Source organism: Eretmochelys imbricata, chromosome 2 (genome assembly GCF_965152235.1).
Source record: "Eretmochelys imbricata isolate rEreImb1 chromosome 2, rEreImb1.hap1, whole genome shotgun sequence".
Taxonomy (NCBI): Eukaryota; Metazoa; Chordata; order Testudines; family Cheloniidae; genus Eretmochelys; species Eretmochelys imbricata.
Window position 1 is genome coordinate 250,991,206 of NC_135573.1, and position 25,204 is coordinate 251,016,409.

Below are 25,204 nucleotides of genomic sequence, written 5' to 3' on the forward strand. Positions count from 1 at the left end.
TGTTTAAGAAACTTAAGACTTCTTTTTAGCAAGAAATTTACAACGAAGGGTTCAATGCCAGAACCAAAACTAATCTGAAATGTAACCTTATATAGTGATTTTTTTTTTAAAAGAGCTGATATAGTGGAGATATGTGGAAGCATACTGCAATCAGAAAATAGAAAGAATATTTAGTAATGATGGTGGTGATTTTTGTAAGAAAAATACAATCAGAGAAGTAGAAAGCAAGGATATTTAAATAGAAAGGGATACAAATGGATAGATACCAGAAACAAGAAATAACTATGAAACGTGGAAAGTTGTTCATGAATGCCTGAGGGCTTTTTCTTCTATTAAAAATCTTCTTTTTATACTGAATAAAACAGAGAATTTATAAGAATGATTTAATTTAGTAGATTTGAATTCTGCTCTGTACACAAAAGTGTTTTATCAAAGAATAAAGTTTTTGGATCTCAAAATAAAAGGACAGTGGCCCATGGTTGCACCCCTCCCCCAAAGGGTATATCTAAAGGGGATCAAAAAAGCAAAGATTCACCAAAGGGGTGGTGTAAAGAGATGCCTCAGTTACTACTTCTCTTACCCACAATCATTTCCTCTCCATTCTAGAGGACCCTCTCCACCAAGTGTCTAAGGCCCAAACTCTGCCTCCTTACTTTAAAACCCCATGCAAACAAAAGGCCCTAAATATAAAGAAATTAGTGCAGGTCTGCCTGTGGAGAGAAGGCATGACTCCAAGATCCAACTAAGGAGGTCCCCACACACCTTGTGCTTCAGAGTTCCAAATAATTTGGACCAGTACAGCAAAAGAGAAAGGGTCAGTCAGTGCATCTGTAATTATAGGTACCACTGGCCATTGTCCCCTATTCTCAGGTGGAGCATACCAGCTGCCATTAGCAGCTTGATGCGACCAAGCAGTGTGAGGGGGGAAACAGTCTGCTCCATAGGCTGTTACTTCAGCACAAAGCTAAAGTTCTTGCTAAAGAACAAATACTTTTTAGCCAATTGTGTCAAACTCATTTGCTTAAATTCAGAACACATTTAGTACTGTATTTCTATAGTATTATTGTGACTCACTTGCTGCATTACTGTGATAAAGGCAGTTACTTAAACATAAAATTTTTCAAATTCATTCCTTACTGTTAAGCTAATAAAGTCATATTACAAATTCAAACTACAATTCATAGGTCTGATCTTCAAAAGTTTGAGCAGCCAGAACCTACTATTGACTTTGCAACTCGATGTCAATGGGTAGGATTTTCAAAAACATCTAAGTTAGGTACCTAATGCAGTTAGGGTAGACTTTTCAAAAATGCCTATGGGTACTCCTGGCTGCACTACACTTTTCAAAATCAGGCCTCTTATTTAGGTGCCTAAATATATATTTAGGGGCCTAACTAAGCAACTATTTTGGAAAATCTTGGCCTCTTTGTGCCTGTTTTCCCAGCTGCAAAATTCAACTGTAGGAAAATTTATCTTGACTTCCCTGAAAATTTCCATTCTTCCAGTGGGAAGGTCTGCATCCTGTTTGCAGCTTGCTCAGAGCCAGAACCAGGCTTGCCAGTAATGTACCTCACATATGTAGATGCCAAACACTCTGTTCCACCTCCAGCCATTAAAAGGCAGGGCTCTGCTGGATCTTCTTCTCAGAGCAACTGTTTTATTAATTATTAAAAATCTCCTTCTGATTTGGCTGTTTGGGCTTTCTTATTTGGCAGTGAGAAAGATAGGAGGGTTCTGCCAAGAGATCTTCTCTCTCCCATTTTACACTAAAATGGGGATAAGAACATGCAAGTGCTAAGCTTTGTTATATTTGATGTCATACTACACATGGGAAACATGGTCCTTGTATCAATGGTATTAGAACCTTCAAAAACACAATTTAAGCATAGTATCTCAACTGACCATATGAGGGGCCAATCTCAGAATATTTACTACTTCTTTTAATCTACAATGTTTAATGGATTAACCTTCAGGGCTTAATGGATTAACCTTCAGTTCCAAAGCTTGAAGGACTGAGTGCACTTTACGTAGAGTTTTGAAAGAAGACAGGATGGTGATTTGGCATACAAGAAGGAAATTATGGTGACAGGCTTTTTGGTTGATGTTATTAATTAATTCCCCTTTTTACTTTTAAACTCATTTACTACCACCACAAGGAATGGTCCAAATCCAGTCAAAAATGTATTTAGGGATGACTGTTCTATCCTGGGTGGAGTTGTGGAATAAAGGCTATAGAGATGGACTGTCTAACTAGGCTTTCGCACCTCCCCTGCTCTTGTTTATCTACTTATACTTCCTAGCCAAATAGCATTTAAAGACTTTGCTAGAATGGTTCCCAGCTCTGTAAAGACAGAGCCTAGTAGCTTTCTAGAGAACCATATTTAAACATGTTTTCCTGTCAGAAATGTGGTACTTTTGCCCATTAGTGCTATAAGACAGTTTTTCTGTGCACTACCCAGTTTATAACTCCATTTGTAAAATGGTTTCTTGTTAAGTTGGGTCCTAGTGACCAGGTCATGGAAAAATTAGAACCTTTAATAGCAAAAACAATGTTCAAGAATGGTTCTTCAGAGAGCTGCTGACACAGTTTTCAAATGCACATGATCCAAGTCATCACCTATGCAGACCTTGGGGCCAGCCTCCTCAGCTGGAGTAAGTTGGTGGAGCTCCATTGAAGTCAATATTTCAATGAAGTTATGCCAACTTATACCCACTGAGGAGTATCTTAAGCTATGCAGGTTGGACTGCTGGCAACCTAGGGATAATAAAACCATTCATTTATGAAAGATGTTCCCCTTTTACTTTTAACTTTTCCTCCCTTTCTTCTGCCTCACCCCCACAGTGTGTCCCATCTGCTTGTTATACTTTGGTATTATCTTAAATTATGAGTTCTCTGGGGCAAGCACAGTCATTGTCTTATTAATTTGAACAGCATTTAGTACAATAGGGTCCTGATCCTTGATTGGGGTATCTGCACTACTGTAATATAAAATAATATGGCCAGGAAACCGTAATAAAAATGAAGAAGGCCTAGTTAATTGCTCCATGGTTAAAGCCTTCAATCAGTTTTACCAAAAATGGCAAAGTCATCCGAGCAGATCTTTGGCTGGGCTATCTATATAATAAAATCCCAGGATTATCACTAAAATGTCGGCCGAGTCAACATGAAGTGATGGAAATAGGTACAAGCATGAGCCGGAGAGCTTTTTGTATAGAATATCACTATGTTCAATCATCACTGGGATTCGCTGTCTGTTACCATCCAATTTTTAAGTTCTCAACCATTTTGACATTACTAATTATATCCATGCAGTGTACAGCTAAAGTACAGCTGAATGCCATGCCAAAAATTAAATAGTGTCAACTGCATGTTGATTAAAATCTCTTCATAAATTTTATTGCCACAAACTAATACACTTTAAGAAAGAACTGGAATACAATGGAAACATATGGAGTCTTCTGCAATTTTTATAGAATGACAGGCACTCTTCAGAACTGACCATTTTAATTCTTACCCTGTGTACAAGTGTGCCACAGCCTTTGGCTGACAGCCCCATCTCAGAACCATTATCTACTCAATTTCCAATGAGTTTAATATGGTTATTGATAAAGACTTGTTTGCACACTAAACAAAGTAGTCATTGTTTACTGAAAAGAAAAATGCTAGACAATGAGGTATTTGATATACTCCTTGAGTATTCTAAGATTTTACTCTGATTCTGTATTACCCCAGATGTCAGGAAATAACCAGAAGAAATGTGTAGAAGGCCAAAAAAGTAATTCCATTTTTGTCTTCTCCCCACTTACTCACAAAACACCCAAGGAACAAAGCTTTAAATAAATAAGTAGGGATGAAAATGTTAAAGTTTTACTTATTACTATTAGCAACTGAATATGAAAATGCAGTATCATAACCTGTATTTAGTGGCAATTGATTTGTTTAACAATTGTCTCAATTCCAATCACTGCTTAACTCCAAATATTGTAAGCACTGCATTATGCTTTCTACCAATTTCTTATAACATGAAGCTCTATGTGCCAAACACAGTCATGGTACAACTTTGCTGAAGCCAATACAATTGTGTCCTCTTGCAGAAGCGTTGAATTTAACACTAAAGGTTTTAAAAATGAACAATTATCTGTTCTCATATACTAAAAAAAATTCAAATACTGTCCCAAAAATTTTTTACAAACACTTAAGCAGCTTGAAAATGAAAACAAAAAAAAATTCAGATTTGTTTTGTGGACTACACATGTGCTTTGTTTAGGTGGTCCTTAAAAAGTAGCAGTAAAATTAAGTTCAAAGACTTCTTTCTCTCACTCAGAAAGACTTACAGGAATTCTAACAATAATTTTATTCAACCATACAGGTTTTTTAAATCATATTTGCAACATTTTCGAACTGCTGGTCTACCTGTTATAAGATATATCAACTAAGGGTACGTCTACACTATGAAATTAGGTTGATTTTATAGAAGTCGATCTTTAGAAAGCGATTTATACAGTCGATTGTGTATGTTCCTGGATTAGACTAGAAATACTAAAATAGAAATATCTGCAACACAGATTTTAACATACATCAGAGCAAAAAAAAATGTTCCATAACAAAAGCATTTCCTCCACACAGAAATCATTAAAATATGTAATACCTCTGATAATGATGCAAATTTCACACCATATTTTATTTTCATGGAAAACAGGATGAACAAATAAATGGAACACATAGAACGTTCAAATCTGAAGGTAAATTTGACTTGAGTTCAACAGCTATATACTACATTTGATAAAACAAAAGTGAAATACGTACAATGCTACTCAGACCTAGCTCTTACCTAGCAGCTTTGGTACTCTATGTAATAAACAGTTGTAAAGCACTTTACAAAGGAGGTCAGTATCATTAGCCCTACTTTACAGATTCGGGTAACTATTTTACAGATTTGAGAATGGAAGTCACTTACCCAAGGTCTTACCCAGCAAGCCAGTGGCAGAGCCAGGAATAGAATCCAGGTCTCTTGAATCTCAGTCCAGTGCTCTTTCTACTAGGATGCACTGCCTCTCCACTTAATAGGAGCAGACGCTAACCAAAAGAATTTTCTTAGCTCTGAATATCAGCTACTTAATAAACAGTAAGTACCAGTGACATTCTCACGTAAGAAAGATGCCCCATTTTCTTTAGGGAAACTTTTAGGGGAGAAAAGAAAAATATTCCTATCCAGAAGAGGAACACAATTCTATATCAAAAGTAAGCTGAATCTTTGTTATTTTATTCCATTTAAAAGTTGTGCTGTATATGAATTATTTTTGCTATATGTATGTATGTTAGTATTTGTCCACTGCAAATCGGAAAAAATATTTTAAAAATTCTAATTGTACAACCTATTTAAAGAATCAAGTTCTAATTTTAATATGTTTTCACTTTTTCAAGTATGTCAATTACAACAGATTTATACATTCTTTCTTCCTCCGATTTCTTTTCATTTCAAAATTTGCTCACTAGCAGATTAAAATATATCACATGAAAACAAAGTGTAAGATTCTGAGATACAACATAATTCCAATTTTCACAAACAACAATTTAAAGTAACATTTTTAAATGCTAGGAAGACTTCTCTGTTTTGCACTCAGATTTGCTCAGATAAAAGTATTTCCTCTAGTTACACCACAGTCAAATTGTGGTAGCCTGGAGTATAGAAATTTCACAGAAGTATGACAAAATTGGGTAAAATGATAACTAGGCTTTGTAAAGCTACAGTTTGTTTTAGGATATGTAACATTTTTTATACTTCATAAAATAGTCATAACTATAGAATCTATCAGTTACTCTGTACAAAATGAACAAGCATAAGTAACTGATTGGATAAAGATCTTTGAGAGGAAATATTCTGCACAGAAATAATCCTCATACTATATGCATATGGAAATCACAAAACCAGCACAGTTTTTTGTAATCTGCCTTTTCTAGCTACAACTGATTTCTCTACTGATGAACTCTGTATATGATACACATTTACTTCCCCCTTCCACATTCCATATATTACCAAGGTTTAGCTTTCCCATGTACAAGAAAAGCACGTGTGGGCCTCCAAGTTTTGGCAAACGAAGGCAACGTTACACAAAAATTACTCATTTACATGATTTGATACTCTATGTGAACAGTTGTAAGTAACTAAAATGACAAAACAATAAATTAAGAGGAAAAATACCACAAACTGGAAAACAATGAACAAGTGATTTTGCACACTTCATCCACTCAGAATAAATCAGGCAGTCAGATTAGTTTAGAGAAAGAGCTAAAAGATGGCTAGTATGTTTTGGAAGCCAAAGATAAGCAAGAAGCGAAGGAGCATTCAATACCAAATCCATTTTTGATATAAAAATAATGAAACCTTTTAAATGCTTAAAGCAAGCAGAAAATAAGGCACTGATTTTATAATAAAAATATGGAGCTTTTTAGCCTGAGATATGTTTTTTTTCCCCAACAGCCTTTCTAAAGGATGCCAGTAGTAAAATGAAAAAAAGTTCTCTAAGACAAGATGCATTTGTACTTCTCCCTTTGGAGAGACTAGTTCAACAATTTTACAGTTAAATAGAATTAATTCTGCTCTCAAAAATTCATTGACCTTAAGCTTTTAACAAACATTTTCAACTGCAGAGATTACTGTCAATATTTACAAATCCTTAAAATTATATTTCATTGGAACAGCTTTTATTTGCTATATTAATATTTCTTTGCAAATGTATGCTTATCCATATCACAGAAGAAGCAGCAGCTGCTACTCACAGGAAATCTCTGAGGTCCTACAGCTGGTCTTGGCTGGGTTGGGACTGGCAACAAGGGCACTGAAACAAGAAACACCTTTTAATACAATTTATTTTACCTAACAGTTGTTGACTTTATCTCCAAAAGCAGTCACGTAGCAGATCTTAATCACTGCTGGTTATGATTACTTTAAGAACTAAGCATGTGCTCCACAGTCCCTAAAATTAGCTAAGAGGAGACAAGTTTTGTTTCCAAAATGCAACAGGCAATTAGTATTCTCATGGCGTAATTTAGATAATGCAATCCTGAATTTTCCAGAATTGAACAGCCTGTTGACATAGGGGAAAAAAACTACATATGGCCAAACTGAAAGAAGTACACTCTTTTAGACCTGTAAAGGTGGATCTAAATGACATAACCACACAACATTTAAACAATGCTTGAAATGCAAAAGAAGTAATCCAACATATTCATCCTAAATTCTTCTCTCTCAGATCCTTTTAGATAGTCATTGTGACTCCCGACAGACTCCCATGCTCCAGCGGCTCTTTATAGTATCTTAACACTATACATGCTAAGGCATCACAGCAGATCAAGAACTGGAATGACTACAGAGAACCTAAAATGGGAGGGAGAGGGTAAGAAGTTCAGAATTATGCACAGATGTCTCCTATTAACATTACTGAACAGGACATTCCACACACAAGGCTCCTTCCTTAAACACCTGGCAGGTTGAGAAGGGTCACCCTCAATTTGTGATATTCACAGAATCAGTGTAATATCTCATATGAAAAATAACCTTTCTATAAAAGACTGCAGCAGGCAAAGGATCCCCCGCCTCAAAAACAGAAAGCTATTAAACTGAATTTCAAAACTTCAGTAGTGGATCAGCACTCCTCTATATTACTGAACTTCTTGGGGTTGTTATTAACAAAACCACAATACACACAATTACTAAAGTTCTTCCCCTTTATGGTGCACAGGAGAACACGGTCATATCTCAACTGATGTGGTAACAGAGCTGTTGGGAAACTTTCCAGAAAATATTTTTTTTCCATTGGAAAATGCAGATTTATTTCAACATACTGTTTCTGGAACAGGGTTGGTTTGAACAAATTTGCTGCTTCAAAAAAAGTTTTGGAAAATATTTTGAAATTGTTGGAACATTCCATTTGGACATTTTCTACATGAAAAATTACATTTTTTCCACATCAAAATTTGAGCTAGTTTTAGTAAAAAAAATAAAATAGAGGTCGAAATTAAAATGAAGCATTTTGAAAATGTCAAAACAAAAAACATTTTGACTGACCCAAACCAATTTTTTCTTTCAGATTGCAAGTCTGTGAAATGAGAAATTTCATCCTAATTTAGGATGACCTTTCCATAATTTTCCCGGGATGGAAAAATCATTTCCCATACATCTCTAATGGTCAGTTATCAAATATGACTTTAGATGGAGGCCACTGTGCTACGTTTCGGAGCAGGAGAATTTAACATTAGAAGAAAAGACATCCAATAAAACTTTTTACCTCACCCGCCTTGTATCTAATACCCTGGGACCAACTGGACTACAACTACACTTCACACATAAATTCTTAGTGGTATTCACAGCAACTATTAGCACTTGACACTTCACCACTGAATTAGCAAATTTCGTATTGGGGAATCCAAATCCTATCAAAGATTTCTCAAACTTCGCTTCTTAAAAAGTGAGTAAGATACAAGAACTAATGTATTAGGTGTGACCTAAGAACAGTTACTATGTCTAACTTCCAAACACTTCTGTTGAATATTTCAGTTTTACTATTTTATATATTGACATATGGGCTAAATACACTAACTTTTCACCTTTGGAATAGTGTGTTCAAACTCTATATTAGGTTACAGGTTAAAATCAGTTTGATGGTCTCGTCTTAGTTCTCACTGAACATCTGTCAGTATCATACAATCATCACCCACTTTCGAAAGATGGGGAGTTTGACAGAACCATGACTAAAATAGCTTAAGTGTTACAGGTCAGGTCCTATATGCAGTAAAAATGCTGTATAGGAAAGAACACACACAAGAAATAGGCCAGCATTCTGTTCAACTGTCATCATCTGTTTTGGTATAGTGCCTCTGGCAATGCGCCGCCCTCCCGCCTTTTTTTAAAACACGAATGAATTTAATACTTGTGAAAGATGATAGTTCAAATCCTTTCAAACCCTGGCTTTGCTGCTGAGGCAGCAAAGATGGCTCAAACCAGCACTCTTTTCGGAACATCAAATTAATCCACAAATTTTTAATGGTAGAAGTGGAAGAACCGGTGGTATAACATTTTAAAGCAGCACAGTGTTGGACAGGATTTTAAATAAGAATGGAAGTAAATATCATCTGATGGTAAATGACCAAGAAATAGTTAAAAGAGACAGCAGAAACCATCCCTGTCTCATGTTTTAAGGGATTTTTTAATAATATTTTTTCATACAAACCAGAAAATTGCTTTAATTTAAAGAATATTTTTAAAGGATAAAATTGAGTCACTGCATAGCAATTTAGTAAGTTACTAAGGGACAGTTTGGTAGCTCACTTCTGAACTTTTGTAGTTCCCCAAAATCCTTGGTGGGATAGTTATTTGTGATACCAATATTAAAGGAAAAAACCTGAATCCCCAAACTCAAAAAAAGAGATTAATTGATTTGTGATTACTGCTCAGATTGGGATCATGCTGTACTATCGTATTTGTTAATTATTCTTATTGGAATGTATTGACCTATCCAGTGCTCACAATCCTGGGGTGGAAGAGGCAGTACGTTTGCAGGAGGGTAGGAAGGAAAGAAAAGTTTAAGATACAGCAATGTGAAGGACCTAGTATCCAAATGCTGCAAGTGACTGATATCTGTATGTAGGGTTACCAGGTAGCAACTGAGAAAAAAAGGGACAGGGAGTGGGGGATAATAGGCGCCTATATAAGAAAAAGTCCCAAAAAATGGGACTGTCCCTTAAAAAACGGGACATCTGGTCACCCTAGCTGTATTTCAAAGTCATGTCTGCTGAAGGTGTGAACGGCAGCTTGCAGATTTTCATGTGCGAGTTTCTCTTTCATTCTTCCTGAGGCTGAGGAAAGCATGGAGTATGGTTGTACTCCTCAGGTACAATCTTGATTTGAACATCTATCTTAGAAAGCAGGAAAAAAAAAAATCTAAATTTTCAGAAAAAAGCAGCTCAGACAAGAAAATTTTATAGCCAAGATACAAGGGGTATGAAACCGTTTTGTGGGAATACTTTGCCTTAGAGAACAGGACTGGTAATGGTAATAAAAAGAAGACTTTATCTTGGGAATGAAAACAGATGTTACCTACAGGTAGGACTCTTCAATGGGAAAGTTTCAGACTCACTCTTCAGGCCAAAGTGATGGCCATTAGGGAGACTACTTCCACAGTCCTGATGGAAAAGTTCAAATGGCAGCTTCATGACAATCGACACTATAGCTGTGGAGACTGTTTCAGAAGATGTTTAAAACTATTATTAATCATGTTTAAGGCTATGATTTGAATATGATAATCCTACTTGCATGCATGTATCATTTTGGTAACTGAAGTTAGGAATATTGTATACGTTTCTATTAAAAATGTGTTTACACCTGGGGAACGCCAACTAGGCACAAGACAGTCAGTCTAGGTGGCTGGCTGGGAAGGGCCCATTCAAGTCAGTGGACCATAAGGAAGAACACTAGGTCTTAGAAAAAGCTAATGTTCCATCTGGGAGCCTTCCTGAGGATGCTACAAACAGCCTCTGAGTCATGGCTGCTATGACATTACAGGGGCATGTGACCAGATCACCTGGTACTGGACTCCACCTTGGAATACCAGTGTTTTTCCGCTGAAAGGCATGGGACCCAAGCTTGGAGACAAAGGATTCCTGCCATATGCAAAAGGTAAGTCAGGGGAGTGACATCATTGTGGCTCTTCACTGACTCCCTGCCCAAAGAAGACTCTTGGAAACACCTGAAGGAACAAACATTGAACTAGGGTGAAGTGTTGGACCAGGCGAGAGGGATTTCTAGCCTGTGAAAGGAACTGGGGTTTTCAAGCTGCAAGCAAGGGCAGCTGGCCCCTTAAGAATCTCTGCAGCTGGCTTAAATCATCATTTAGGATGAGAATTTGCTACTTATATCCAATCACTTTAGTAAATTAAGATTAGATTGTGTTTTTGTTTATTTGCTAGGTAACCTGCTTTTTGATCCGTTTGCTATCCCTTCTAATCACTTAAAAAATCTATCTATTGTAGTTAATAAATTTGTTTTGCTTTATCACAAACCAGTGTGTGGGAGTTGTATCTTGGGGCAAATTTGTGTTGTATATTCCGTCTTCACAGTGACGGAGGGGGAAAATTTCATGATCTTATTCTGTACAGATCTGTGTGCAGCGCAAGACGGCATAATTTTGGGTTTACACTCCAGGGAGGGGGAGGGGTGCTCTTGATCAGCTGGGCAGTTCCTTAGCTGTAGCCTCCCCATGCAGAGCAGATCACAGCAGCCTGTAAATACTTCAGCTGGGTGGGTCCCTACCTGTGTGTACGCTGGTGAAAGAGCAAACTTGGAGAGCCTGGCAACTTTTCACAGCAGCACTGTGAGAGGGAGCCAAAGCTGGAGGGTCAGGGGGGCTCAGTGGTACCCCTGTTACAAGTGACACCCCGAGGGGAACCCATCTCCGTAGGTACTGCCTGGGGCCTAGTGCCTTCGGAGAAGGGGGTCTTCCCTCACAGTTCCAGGTCCACAGGACCCTGAGGGCAAAGGATGACCCTGGCTTGGTCCCATTTTACCCCCTCCCACAAAGTGCAGCTCTCTCTCCTTTGGCTGTTTCTGGTCCTACCAGCTGGTATCTCTGGCTGGCTTCTCTCTGACAATTTCCTCCCAAGATTTCACGCATGAAAACAGATTTAGAGAAACAGAAAATAGGAATGTAAGAAAGTAAGTTTCCCTTATTTCTGTTTAGAACAAATGTGCTTAGTAAAGAGACCTAATCATACTTGGGCTCAGCCCTGCAATAAAATCACTTGACAGAAATTCCTGGGGGACAGTCCTGCAAGAAAATTTTAGTGACTTGGTATCACTAAATTTTACAGAATATGCTCGTCTGAGTACCCAAAGCTTCAAATCTTGGTACTTCAGCTTCCAGGAAGCACATTTCAGACTGAATGGATTCAAATGAACTTAGTGAAACATCTACCTAAATTTGTATGATACCCCACATCACTGCAGTACATAAGCACCTTTTGCATGTCTGGGAATGCCAGAATGAACTAAGGAGGGCAGGGTACCATCTTGATTCACCAAGAAAACGAAAGTATACTGAACAACAAGGGAGCCGAACTATTCAGTATCAATCTGGCTTGGTCCCGCTCTTCCTTGCAGGTCACTCTGACAATAAATTAAGTTGTAAGTCATACAGTCAAAGACCCATTCACCGCATGCTGAAGTTGTCAACTGACCACTTTTTTGCTTTTGTGGTACCATACAGAGATATCAGGAACTGAGCATAAGAAATATTTTGTTTTGTTGATGCCCAATACAAACACTTATTTTGGGAAAATAGGTCTAAATTTCCTTTAACATTTGGGTCTCTGTCTCCCATTTACCTGAGTTAAAGGAATGGTGACTCAGTCAGTCTGCTTGAACAACTAATTGTGCTGGATGCGTGTTACTAAAACTGTATTTTTCTTCATTGAAGAGTATCATTCTTTGACCCCCACCCCCTTCAAAATTTACACTACTGACGTCCTGTCATCATCTTCCATAAGTATACACTTTGTAGGCATTCAAGCGACAGTAATCTACTCCTAAAATCTGAGAGAATGATGGATAGCTGGATTTGAGTTAAAGCCATCTCAACAGACCAGGATTTTCAACCAAACAGGCTAGAATCTATTATTTTGGTCTACATAGAGGACTGTATTTAGCAGTTTTCTGCTTGTCCACTAACACAAGTGCTAAATTGTCTTATTGGTGGTCAGTTCAGAAAAAAAGGAAGATTTGCTGGAGTTTAAGACAAAGAAGAGGAGATCAATGAACTGTGTCAACACAAATCATCATAAGACCCAGAAGGCAAAGACTTTGTCATGTTGAAATTCTAATATATAAAGGTTACAAGACTCATTCTTCAGGTGCCTACCTCTTGCGAATAGAGCTAGACCTTCACTGGCTAAAAAAAAATGAGCTCCCACACAAGAGATCTTGAACAGAGATGAATTTTTGAAAAGAAATTACAAATCAATTTTGAAATTTGAATATTCAGAGCATACAAGAAGGAGATATTGAAAGATGTTGAAAGGAGATATTTTGATCAACAAATCAAGACAACAAAAGCCATATTTGAGATAAAGAGGTATCACTGGCATGACCAAGATTTAGAAAATACTATGGGTGCTGTGGCAAGGCCCAACGTGAGCAGCATACTGACAATACCTGTAACTACTGATATAAAGAAGAAAGCCATAAAAGGGTGGATGGAGGATGTGCTGGTATGCTTTTTGAAGTCAGACAGAGCAAAAATCCCCAAATGCTGTTTGGTAGAATTAGAAGAGGGAGGCTGTCCATCTGGATGCAAAACTTTCATTGACTAGTTGAAGAGGTGTGGGACAGGCTGAATGTGATTCTTTGCTTTTCATAAAACAAATACCTTCAACAGTTGCTTTGGAAATCTTAGAAGGATGAACAAAAGGGATTCATCCAAGACTAAGGAGCTTCTGAACTATTGCAGTTATTCCAACATACTGACTGAATAGGTGGGAAGTATGGCTTTTATTAGATATGGAAAACTAAAATAATCTCCAGGGAACAGCCATTCTGAAATCTATCTGTGAGAAGCAGATCTGGTACAGGACTAACATACTTGAGATTTCTCCCAATTGGCAAAGCCTAGTCCTGTCAACTTTCCTTTATCTGACAGAATGATAAGCAGAAAGTTAGCTTCAGGCCAGGACCTCTGCTCATTTGAGGACAAAATATCTATCAGATCAGAATGTAAAAAAATATTTGCTTTTTCTAGTGATGACTACAGTCACAAAGACTTCAAATTATACAACTATTGCTTTTCTTTAGTCTCAGGCCTTGTCTACCCTACCGGGGTAACGAGACCTAAATTATGCTACTCCAGTTACATGAATAATGTAGCTGGAGTTGACGTAGCTTAGGTTAACTTACTGCGGTGTGTATACTGCGGTGTGTCGAGGGGAGACACTCCCCTGTCGACTTTCCTTACTCCTCTCATTCTGGTGGGGTACTGAATCAATCTGAGAGAGCTCGGTCATCGATTTAGTGGGTCTTCACTAGACCCGCTAAATCAACCCCCGGTGCATCGATCGCAGCAGTATCAATCTCCATTAAGTGTAGACATGGCCTCAAATTCAACACAGCCAAAGAAGTTGCAACTAAAAGTTGCCCAGCAATGAGTGCTGGAATTAAATAAGTTATGGAAAAAGTGTTTGATTCTCAGGCTTTGAATCAAATAATCCATTAAAAGCAGTGGAGCTGAGAAAAGAACAAGCAGAGCATATCTTTTCAAATTCATCATAAATAAAATGGATGCCACTTGTACCTTTCACATGATAATTGCAGTTTGAGAGGTGTCACAGTATATTCACACACAAATAGTTGGATGGATGTTCTGAGAGTGCCTGGCTGAAGCTAGAATATCACTTGTGAAATTTTAAACTGCAATGCTTAGCCAGTTCTTGAAAACTGATGTCCACTATTTAAATATATCTTCTTTACAGTTGGCAATTCAATCGCTCCTTATTATAGGATAATGCAAATTTTACCTTAAGTGTCATTTTAAAGAAGAGCTAGAAGTGGAAGAGGCTTTGTTTTTTCAACAAACTACTAACTTTGGCAAAATATTTGCTCTATGATTAAGCAAGGAGAATTTTAGCCTGAAATAAGTTTTTGTGTAAGTTAGGACTGAATGACCACAGAAAACCAATCCTGTAGATAGCATTGCCAATTCAGGGAAGAGGGAGACACTAACACAAAACTTACAATATTCAGAACACTCACCTTGCACAGGCGTCACTACTGTCCCTTTGAAATGTGGGTTTATATGTATGTTCTTCGGTTGTTGGGGTGTCACTGGGGGTGGAGTCATCATTATTCCAGGTGTTTCCATCTGGGGTGGCATATGTAGTCCTGGAGGAGGAGACGAATGGTGCTGATGCTGCATAGGAAGCAGCGTTTGTAGCTGTTGCTGCTGGAACAGACTCCTAATAGGCTGCTGCTGGTGAGGAGGAATTAACCTCTGTGAATGACTCTGCAAATAACCAAAAAGAACAAAATCCATTCGGTTAAAATCCAAGTACACGGATGTAAAAAAAAAAAAAATCAGTAACAAAAAACACAACTTGGATTCTTTGAGAATGTTCGAGGCCAAATTTTCACAGAAAGACACCTCCTATTCCTATCATTAAACCAGCTGAAACTACTGGAACTACAAGTATGGAAGGAATCATTTGAAAGCAAAAAAATGTCAACACGAAAGGAAAATAGGCAGGAAACAAGTAGTAAAGGGGCCAGAGCCTAGCACATGGAATGTTACCAGTATCCAAACAAAATTTAAAAGACAGATGAGAATAAAATGTCACCATCAAGTACGGGTGTAGGTATCAGAAAATGAACAGAAGTAGAGAAAAAAACACATATGGTGAAGAATGGCTTGTGTTACTAGTGATGATCAACTGCAGTGTAGTACCAAACAATTAGCTCTGTTTGTATGTGTCACTGGGAAGCACAGTTTAGATACCATAATAAATCCACTAGCATCTGATCATTGTACAGCAGTAGAACCTCGCTAAGAAAACTGGCATCTTTTTGTTGTACTTTGTTCCAATGTAAGTACTTGGATTCACTAAAGGATGTAGCTGCATGGACAAGTCACATTTAACTAAACATAACCTTCAGACTTGAACAAGTAGCTTCAAAGTATTGGGTGGGAGGGGTGTGAAGCGTAGGATAGGGCTTCTCCACATGAAGAGTCACAGATGTACATAAACAAATGTGTCTTGATACCTTGATGATAGAGCACAGAAAGTCTTATAATAAAATTATTAGATTTTAATTTAAAATACATTAAATTAATTGAAGACTGCAGCAATATAATAGGTGAAAAAACAAAGGTGATTTATTTCCCACACACACCCCCAATCTGTTCTACAAGCATGAAATATTGACATGTATGTTTTGAACTATCAAGTATTACAGCAATATCTACTAACAATCTGTTATGGTTTAATTAATCTTTCCATGTAAAACCTTGCTCCCTCCCTTTAATGCATCACTTCTATCATACCCATACACAGACTAATCTAGGAACAGGGATCCCAGATAACAGTACTTCACAAAAAACAAACAAAAATTAATGATATTTTTTCACCACTCAAGTGTTCTCTTTTGGATAAGACATTAAATTAAGATTTTATCATTTGTTGTCATTGTTGTTCCCATGGCATTTTTCATAACAGAGGCATTAACCCCAATAACTTGGCCCAATTCCAATGTGGGTAACTAATCTGCCTACCGAAATTCCCCTGTAATTTCAATTGCAGAAGTTATACTTCATCTGCAATCTTAGAAAACGGTTGTGTAGCATTGCTGAAGTAAAACTGCTGTGTGCTAACCCACAGGTGACTACATTTCCATGGTGAGTGAAGACTCCTCTCTAAGACCTTGTCTACACTAGCGAGCTTACAGCAGCACAGCTGTCCTGATGCAACTGCGTGGCTCTAAGATCGCTCATGTAGCCGTTATATGTCGACGGGAGACATAATAAAACCACCTCCACGAGCAGCGGTAGCTATGTCAGCAGCAGCAGGTCTCCCGCCGACACAGTGCTGTCCACAGCAGCGCTTCTGTCAGTGTAACTTAAGTTGCTCAGAGGTGTGTTTTTTCCACACCCCTAAACGACGTAAGTTATACCAACAAAAATGGTAGTATAGACAAGCTCTAGGTTTTTATTTTCCCCTCAGCATAATGTACAATATTAGAAATATAAAAAGACTCAGTTTTAAGAAATAAAGTCACATCACTATTTTAACAGAGTCTTGAAAGTCACCAGAATGAATTCAACAGAAAAGGAATTATCTGGTCACATTTTTTCCATGCCAGGGTAAGTAGCAATCAGTAATGTTAGACTGAACAATCTCAAATGCAGAGATGGCTTCCCTATACAACTGGAGTTAACCTGTTCTTCTCTGTTGATGCAAAAAACAGAGAGCCTGATTATCTGTTAGCGTCATTTGAAAAATGCTTGACATTTTGATACTTTGATATACCAAGGTCTCAAACTCTGAAGTGGAAATGTGACCCTTCTCATACTTCCACAATCACAACTATAATTGGGAGAATAATGGATTACTTTTAGGTTTGCTGGCAAGACCAAACCATTGGGGAAAAAAAGATGAGTTTTGGGTCAAACAATTTTTTTAATTAAATATTTTCAGCAAATCGAGAAGTTGAAAAAACTGTTTTGCATCAAACAAAATGTTTCATTTTGATTTTGAGTATTTAACATTTTTAATTTTTTAAAAATTAAATTAAAGGAAATTTCAAAACAAGAAGTCATTTTGAATGAAAAAATTCAAAACAGTTCAATTGCAAAAAATGTCTAAATTAAATTGTTTGTTTGTTTAATTTTTCACTGACCAAAACAAACAATACATGGAAATCTATGAATTTGGGGACTATTTCAGCATTGCCAAATCTGTATTTTTCACTTAAAAATGTTTTGGTCAAAAACGTGCATCAAGTTCCAATCAAAAGACTGTGAGAAGCCCATGTTACATTAAGGTCCACTGGGGAAGCAGTAAATTAAGGTTTGGGTTTTTTAAATCTTTGTGAATGATTAAGAATAGTACAGATTTTTCTAAAATTCACCCCAGTTTTGAAAGACAAGGAGTGACAAAGATCTACAAATCAGAGTAATAACTGCCAGAATTACTTTCTTAAAAGTACCAATTTCATAAGGAAAATACTGTGCATTTGAGTTACCGCTGTCGGTGGCTGCGTTGGCAGCAGCGCAGGCCTGTGATCCTTCATTCTTCCCCTTTCATTGTTGTCTCTTCTTTGTTCTCCCATTCCATGACACATTATGGAACCTCCTCTCCTCCCTCCTCTCCTTGAGCCGTAGCGTCCCTGTTTAAGCTGTCTTTCCCTTTCTTCAAATTCAAATAACGCTGCTTTGGCTTCTGCTGAGAGTTCTGTTATATGGGAAAAATGCATATGTTAGGTATTTGCGGTGAGGATTAGAAAGGACACCATTATAAGTAGAGAAAAGTGTCACTACAACCAAGATAAAATTTGCAGGCTCTTTGATCACCTTAAGGTGGCAATGGCATGTTAACATTTCATTAAAGCAAAATCAATGTTTTTCTTTTTGTGTATTTGTATCTGCTGCAAAGGTAAACATGTAGTGGCAGGTTAATGAAACTAACACGGAGGAAAATGTTATTTTACTATTGAAGTCTGCCTTACATTTGTTGCTTGTTGTTGAAGAAGTTTGTTATGTGAAAGGAACTAAACTGCCAGCACTGGTAACTTAATTCTCTGTTTATCCACAGAAAAGGCATACAGAAAAGAAAGCATCAGGAAACACTACAGCAAAGGTTATGCATAAGCATAGTTTTCAAATGCTTCACCTTCTGTTCTGTGCATTTGTCTTATGTCAAAGACCTTTTTTGAACATATTCAGCTAATGCCATTTTTGAGAAATATGAAAACTAAATAATACACACATTCTTATGCCATTTATTTTCCTGCATATGTGGCTCAAAAAAAGGGATGAACTTTACAGGGGACAAACAAAGACTAAACACATACTATAGATTTTGGGCCCATCTACAACTGAGAACCTGGTTACAACAGTTGCCCCCAGTTTGTTTATAATGTGGCTAAATGTTGCAGAGTAGATGATACTCTACTAGGACCTGGAACTAAGTTAAAACCCAAGGCAATGCCCTTAACCGGGATAACTATGAGTCAGGGGACTAAATAACAGTGGAAGTGTGGACTAACATACAAAGTCTGTACTAAATATTAGGACATAGAGCGAAGGTTTCACCAGCAGCATGCACCAGGCAATACTTTATATGTTGTACATTTTAATGGGGTCCAGTTAGTGACGCTTAACTAAAATATCACTAATAATAATACGGTGCTGCTTTTGAAACGGACTCTTCCCTTTATCTTGTTAACTGTGCAAACTTAACACCATTAGACTATGTATTTGCTGGACGCTGAAATGAACTTACGAATCCCCCTTTTTTTAAATAAAAAGAAATAATCCATGTTTAATGTTACAATTTAAAGGGACAGCATCAAGATAGTCACATTTCTGTATGAAACATTTTTCTCAACTGGTATTACAAATAATACCTAAAATTGAAAGTTTAGAGAGAAAAATGTTTAGTTTGCATGTCAAAGCATGCTGGGTATAAGTCAGTTTTACTGCTCCTACTGAGTCATTTTTCCATGTTGTATGGGTCTTTCACATAAACATGGGGAGAAAAATCTAAAAGTAAGAATGTGACAAAAATGGCAGGTGATGTAATAGCCAAAGCTACTTAAATCACTGTTTTAAACTTACTTATGAGTGATCTCATTAAGCTTTCAAGTTCACAGCTGATTGAGGCATGCATGTGTGTATGTGTGGGAGGAACAGAAGGAACCTGCTGCTATTCTTATTTGGGTGGAGATATTTTGCGTGTTTGGATTGTGAAGGCTGTATATTTGCAACAGAAAAGATAACTAGTGGCCTAATATTTTAGGAGGCCCTTAAAAAAGGGTTTAGAACTTGACGAGGATTACAAAAAGTGGCAAAAACTGCAGACACCCTAACATTCATTATACATTTGCACAGAGTTGTTGCCAGTTGCTGATGAGACGATGGAGCCCGGTGGACATGAAGGAAAAGTTGGATGACTTGATGGTGTATGCTTCTACTAGTCAGCTACAACCATGTTAAAAGTTCCAGCAATACCCTAAGCAGCAGCGGTTCCTCTTCTTACCCAGCACCTGGCTTTGGGAGAACAGCAGCCCTGTCACAATCAAGGAGAATGTGCAAGGTGATTTTAAAAAGGGGGCAGGACTTCAACCTTGCTAAAATCTTAATATGCTACTAAAGATGCTCACCAATGATTTTAAAAAGTGCTTCTCGAAACCTTTCCCCAGCCACTTAACCCTCATACAAGAAGAGGGTTGCTGGGAGCAGTTGCAAAGGTTTGGGAAGCTGACAGCAGCCCTTCACCAAATGGAATAGATTATGGAAGGAAGGACAAACTGCATTGGACACGTTATTGCCAGGTAGTTTCCAGATGAATTAATGAAGTTCTGATCGAGTTAAAATCACATCCCTTGTCTCTCATCTTTCTTCCTGTGCGTCCAGGATAATGCCCATGCTATGTTTCAAGGTTCAAATTTCAGTTGTGTTGGTCTCCAAAAAAGTGGTCAAACTGAGGAAAAGGAGAAGTGTCTAAACTGTAGAGGAAGCTATTATTTCCACACAATGAACTAAAAAACCATAATAGATGACAAATGTATTTTAGGTCACATACGCACAGACAACTTGCTCAATTTTTCAGCCAACAAATACAGTTCCGTAGAATTATGAGTGTAAAAACAGGGTTATAACGGGTACAGTTCTGCAACAAACTGCAGCAGGTGCTGCGACACATGTACTATGAGGATGGTGATTATTTGGATATGATTTTGTTTACTTCATTGCAGTTTAGAAACATTTAACAAATTTTTGATTGTGGGACTATGGAAGCACTTTATGAACTCAGCAGAGATATTAAGTGTTTTAATTCTCTTTCCTAAAAGAACAAAGAAATCAACCTGAGGTTCAAACTTTATGCCCCAGCCCCGCAAACGTGCATCTGCATGGTATCGCACTGCAGTCAATAAGGGCCTCTTTTCATGTACAGTGCTGCAGCTTGCCACCGTTGCACTTTAGTGAAGATGCTACTATGCTTACGGGAGAGCTTCTGCTGTCATCATAGTTAATCCATCTCCCCGAGAGGTGGTAGCTATGTCAGCGGGAGAAGCTCTTCCACTGATATAGGGATATCTACAGAAGGGTTAGGTCAGTATAATTATGTTGCTCAGGGGTGTGGATTATTCACACCCTGGAGCGACAGTTATACTGATAGAAGTCTGTAGTGTTGGCCTGGCCTAAGACTCCACACAATGGAAGAGTACACTATTTGTACATTTATGTGGCGGTTCAGAGCCCTAAACACTCAAAAGTCATATAATGCAAAAGTTAAGGTTCTCACAGTATCCTTCATTCATCCTGTATGCATGCACAGAATATTTTGGAACAATGCCGATAAACATACTGTAAATTACCATGGGAATAATTCTGTTTTATACACATATGCACAACATGAACTGTCTTCAGCTGGAGTGCCATGGATGTATCAGAGGGAGAAACTGGGTGCTATGTATGCGTTGGTGATGGGACAAGGTTAAATTGTGACATTTTGCGTATTTTGTGATTTGAGCACTTAGACGTGTAACCTTATTACATTACATGTTTCTGCATGGGTGTGAGAGAAAGGGCAACAAATTTAATTAAACATTGATATTTCAGACCAAAAACTCAGTATATTCAAAGTGAGATGTTATACCAAGAGTAAATAGACTACATTGTACATATTATTGCTGACATCAGCATCAGTATAGCATCACTAATAGTTCCACCTGCTTTGTGTATGACTTTCCATAAGTGTGGAAGCCATACTGTTTTTTTTTTTTTTAAATCAGGCCTTGAGGGTGGAGTTCCTGGGAAGAGTAGGAGACCGGAGCAGAGCTGCTTTGAAGTATGCTGTTGGGTTTTGATTGTACCAGGCCAAATAAGGTAACTATCTCCCCCACTCTTTCCTTAAAGAGGAAATGTATACAAGTCTGTTGTATACATCCATCCATAATGTAAATTCTATACAGCCAGTCAATAATTCTACATGGTAATAATGAGTAAATAAAAAGCTTTATTTAAAAGGATGAATTCAGTATTCTCAGAAACTTATTTTATATCTTTTCCTTAACATGTCTCCCTAAAATCTTTTCAAAACCACCTATTACATTCTTTGTTAAAAAAAACCCACACACACTCACATATTTAGGAAAAGTTTCAACACCATTCATGAGAGAATAATTTTTATCTTTTATATATTTATTTTCCCAGCACACATTCTAATCTTGACTACACGGTTCTCTCTCTCATACACATACACAGTTAATGTAGTGAATCAGCAATTATTTTTCTAGTGGCTCTAAGTGTCAAGATTAATTTCACTACCCCTGGTAATAAAATGGTTTCAAATGACATCTTTAATCAGCAAGTAAGAATGCTTCCCTCCAATAGAGACAAGCTGTCACAAAAGGTCACCAAAATGTGACAGGATGGAAATTACGTTTGTAACTTCAACTGAAATGTTAATTTCTCTTTAAGTGTTTTCTCAACTATGTCCAGATTTTAAAGTAAAGAGATGTAGCTATGCAACTAAGTTTCATTTTTAAATCAGTAATATCCATTAACAGTAATCCCAAGAGCAGGGCTGATATTTATATGCAAATGACAAATTTTGCATTGCTGTTAGTGTAACAGCTAGAGTATCAGTTACTGTATGTCCTTTCATTAACAAAAACAAAAATTAAACAAATCACATTTACAGAAACTGTTCTAACAAAAGCAACTGGCAAAAAATACAAAAATAGAATTAACCAAATGTCATTTATTTTAGTTCATATTTGGATAGTAATTTTACCTTGTTTTGCTTGTATCTGAGCCATATATCAAGTAACTCAACAACTTGACAAAAACTGTAATATAAAAGCACTGTTTCCCTTTAAGCTTTTGCCTTAAGCATTCACAGTTGTTACAAAACCACCTGGATACACTTAAATCTGTTTACAGCTGCCATTTACCTTAATACTAGGCAGCTATATACCAATTCTGTGCCAGGGTTTACATCAGTTTAACAAATTTCATTAAAAAAAATCACTTTAGTTGAGCCAGTGACACACTTGTGTGTAGATAAGGCATACACATCTGAGGGTACTTTGTGCATACGTATCACATCTCACTCATCTCTATACCCTTTATGCATTATTATTTGAGTGCCTTGGTGTGAAGCCCCTCTGGAAAGCTCGTCCCATCCTAGTCAGGATGCATTCATCATTCTATAATAATGTGGATTGGAAGTCTTTCCCTAATTAAAGATTTTGCCTGAAATACCAAAACAAGCATGATTCAATAAGAGTCAATAAGATTCAATAAGAGTCTTCCCCTGACTTGAAACTATCGAAATCTCAGGGTCCACTGAGGTATGACATGGATCACATGCCATGAATTTTGTTGTACCAATCAGGCCAACATCAGTAGCCCAGTCCTTGCTGACAGGATTTGTCGTAGTGAATAAACTTCTGGAATAAAAACTTTCCTTCTTTCTTCAATAGCATGAACTCAATTACTTTTTGCCAAGAATCAAATTTCTTGCAGCATTATTCCTCTTACTGTTGAACTGTAGAGGAATCTCAAGAAGGGCAATTTGAAGCAAGATCTGTTGCCTTGCTGGATCTTAGGTAACTGGTGTTTATTGAAGGTAAAAAGGCTCTTAATCTCCCACCATAAAAATGCTCTCTGAAGAAAGCACTGGCCATCTAGCTACTTGTTATGAGACCTTTCAAAAAACTTGGAGGTTTAGGACACTGGCTTTCTTTGGAAGGAAAGCAAAAGCAGCCTGATTATTGAATTCAGCCCTAGCTATGTAGGCTAACTTCCAGGCTGAGGCCGTTCCCTTGACACCTTCTTTGTCTGAAGAGGGACCAGCCATCCTATAGAAAGTCTTTATGAAGATCTGATGAGTGCAGCCATACATATCTGCAAGCATCAGTGTCAGCACCATCTGCTCTCAATGCCTTAAAGACCAACGGTATCTGATAAGCTACCTCCATTCCCTCTCGGGTTAGCTGCTTCATACCTTGACTCTCTTCAGGAAGACATCCAAACCTTTTTCCACAGTTTGAATTGATACTTAGTTTCTGCAGTAGAACTCTGAGCACTTTGCAACGGCAAATACTTCTTCCAAAGGTGTTCCAGCATCTGTATCGTCATCATCATGGACTGCCATATTTTGAATCTGGGCAGTCTTGATTCTAGATCATTGTGTGTTAGCATTTAACCCCAGTAGTACCATGCACTTCTGGCATCAGATGCTGGTATTGATTGTGGCATCAATATATACTAAAAGTGTTGCCATTATCCGACATGCAACGTAAGCAGAGGCTTCAGTGATCCCCAACTGACAAGGGATTTTTTTATATCACAATATCAAATATTTCAGCATCCAGAGCATAAAAAGATTTGGTGAAATGAACCCCTCTCCAAGATACCTCACTGTGACTTTATTTGGACAGATGGACTAAAACTGGGCAAATAAGGGGAAGCCGAAAATCAATTTATAATTTTTTCACTGAAATCGCACATAACGTCACAACAGTTTATTAGCTAATTGATTAAAAAGTCTTATTAGGATTAAGCACATAATGGCTTTCCCACTTCAGTGCTGAAACACGTGCCAAATATACATTCAGTGCAGCTGGATATATGCTGTGTGCCAGCGTACCATAGCAAGTTGCTTTCAACTAGTGTGATGTTTACTATAACTGTAAGCCTTACACCAAGCATGAAAATCTGAGGGGGTCATTTAAAAGGTGGAAATACTAAAACAGTAGTGGAATTTTTCCACTGTATAGCCAATTGTTGTTTAAAGGCATAGGTGCTGGAACTAAGGATGCTGCAGCACCCCCTGATTTGAAGTGGTTTACGTTATATACAGGATTTTCAGTTTGGTTCAATGGCTCACAGCACTCCCACTATAAAAATTGTTCCAGCACCCCTGTTTAAAGAACAGCCAGGTTTAAGGAATCTGAAAAGCTTCCATTAATATACATTGCATTGGCTTTTGAAAAAGCATATATTTTTTCTGATATTCTGAAGGAGATGGAGAACTAAAGCTACTAGGAAAACAAGCTGCAGAAGACTGGACAGCTTGGATATAGACAAGCAGAGTCTATGGCTGACTACATTCTTTTACCTTAAGAATGACATTTATTGGTTAATAGGGTTTAAAGTAATCCAATCTTTTCCTTTCTTTTATTATAGTCTTTTATTCTAATCCATTGCCACAGAATCTTACCCAAAGTTTCTGGAATGTTTCTTCTCTCTCTCGTTATGTCTGAGAGCCTAATGATTGTTCCTTCTTTTCGTTCAGTTTTGAAACGTAGTCGTCCAGATTCTTCATCCTCCTCCTCCTCTTCATCAGATTCTTCTTTTGTTTCCTCCTGAAGTTCCAAAGTTTCAATAGCTGCCTGCATCATAAGAGAAAAAGACAGGTACAAACTAACGCTGTCTG

The 25,204-nt window shown here is 37.5% G+C and overlaps 1 protein-coding gene across 4 annotated transcripts in view; it reads right to left on the reverse strand.

The window, feature by feature from the left end:
• The window catches only part of RBM33 (RNA binding motif protein 33), a 149,565-nt gene that overhangs the window by 80,782 nt on the left and 43,579 nt on the right, over positions 1–25,204 (reverse strand). For all 4 annotated transcript variants that reach the window (XM_077808377.1, XM_077808376.1, XM_077808379.1 and 1 more), the window contains exons 7-10: positions 24,989–25,160; positions 17,778–17,986; positions 14,796–15,045; positions 6,782–6,840 (exon numbers count right to left, since the gene is read on the reverse strand). In XM_077808377.1, coding sequence (XP_077664503.1) covers positions 6,782–6,840; positions 14,796–15,045; positions 17,778–17,986; positions 24,989–25,160 — 690 coding nt within the window. The remainder of the gene's footprint in view (positions 1–6,781; positions 6,841–14,795; positions 15,046–17,777; positions 17,987–24,988; positions 25,161–25,204) is intronic.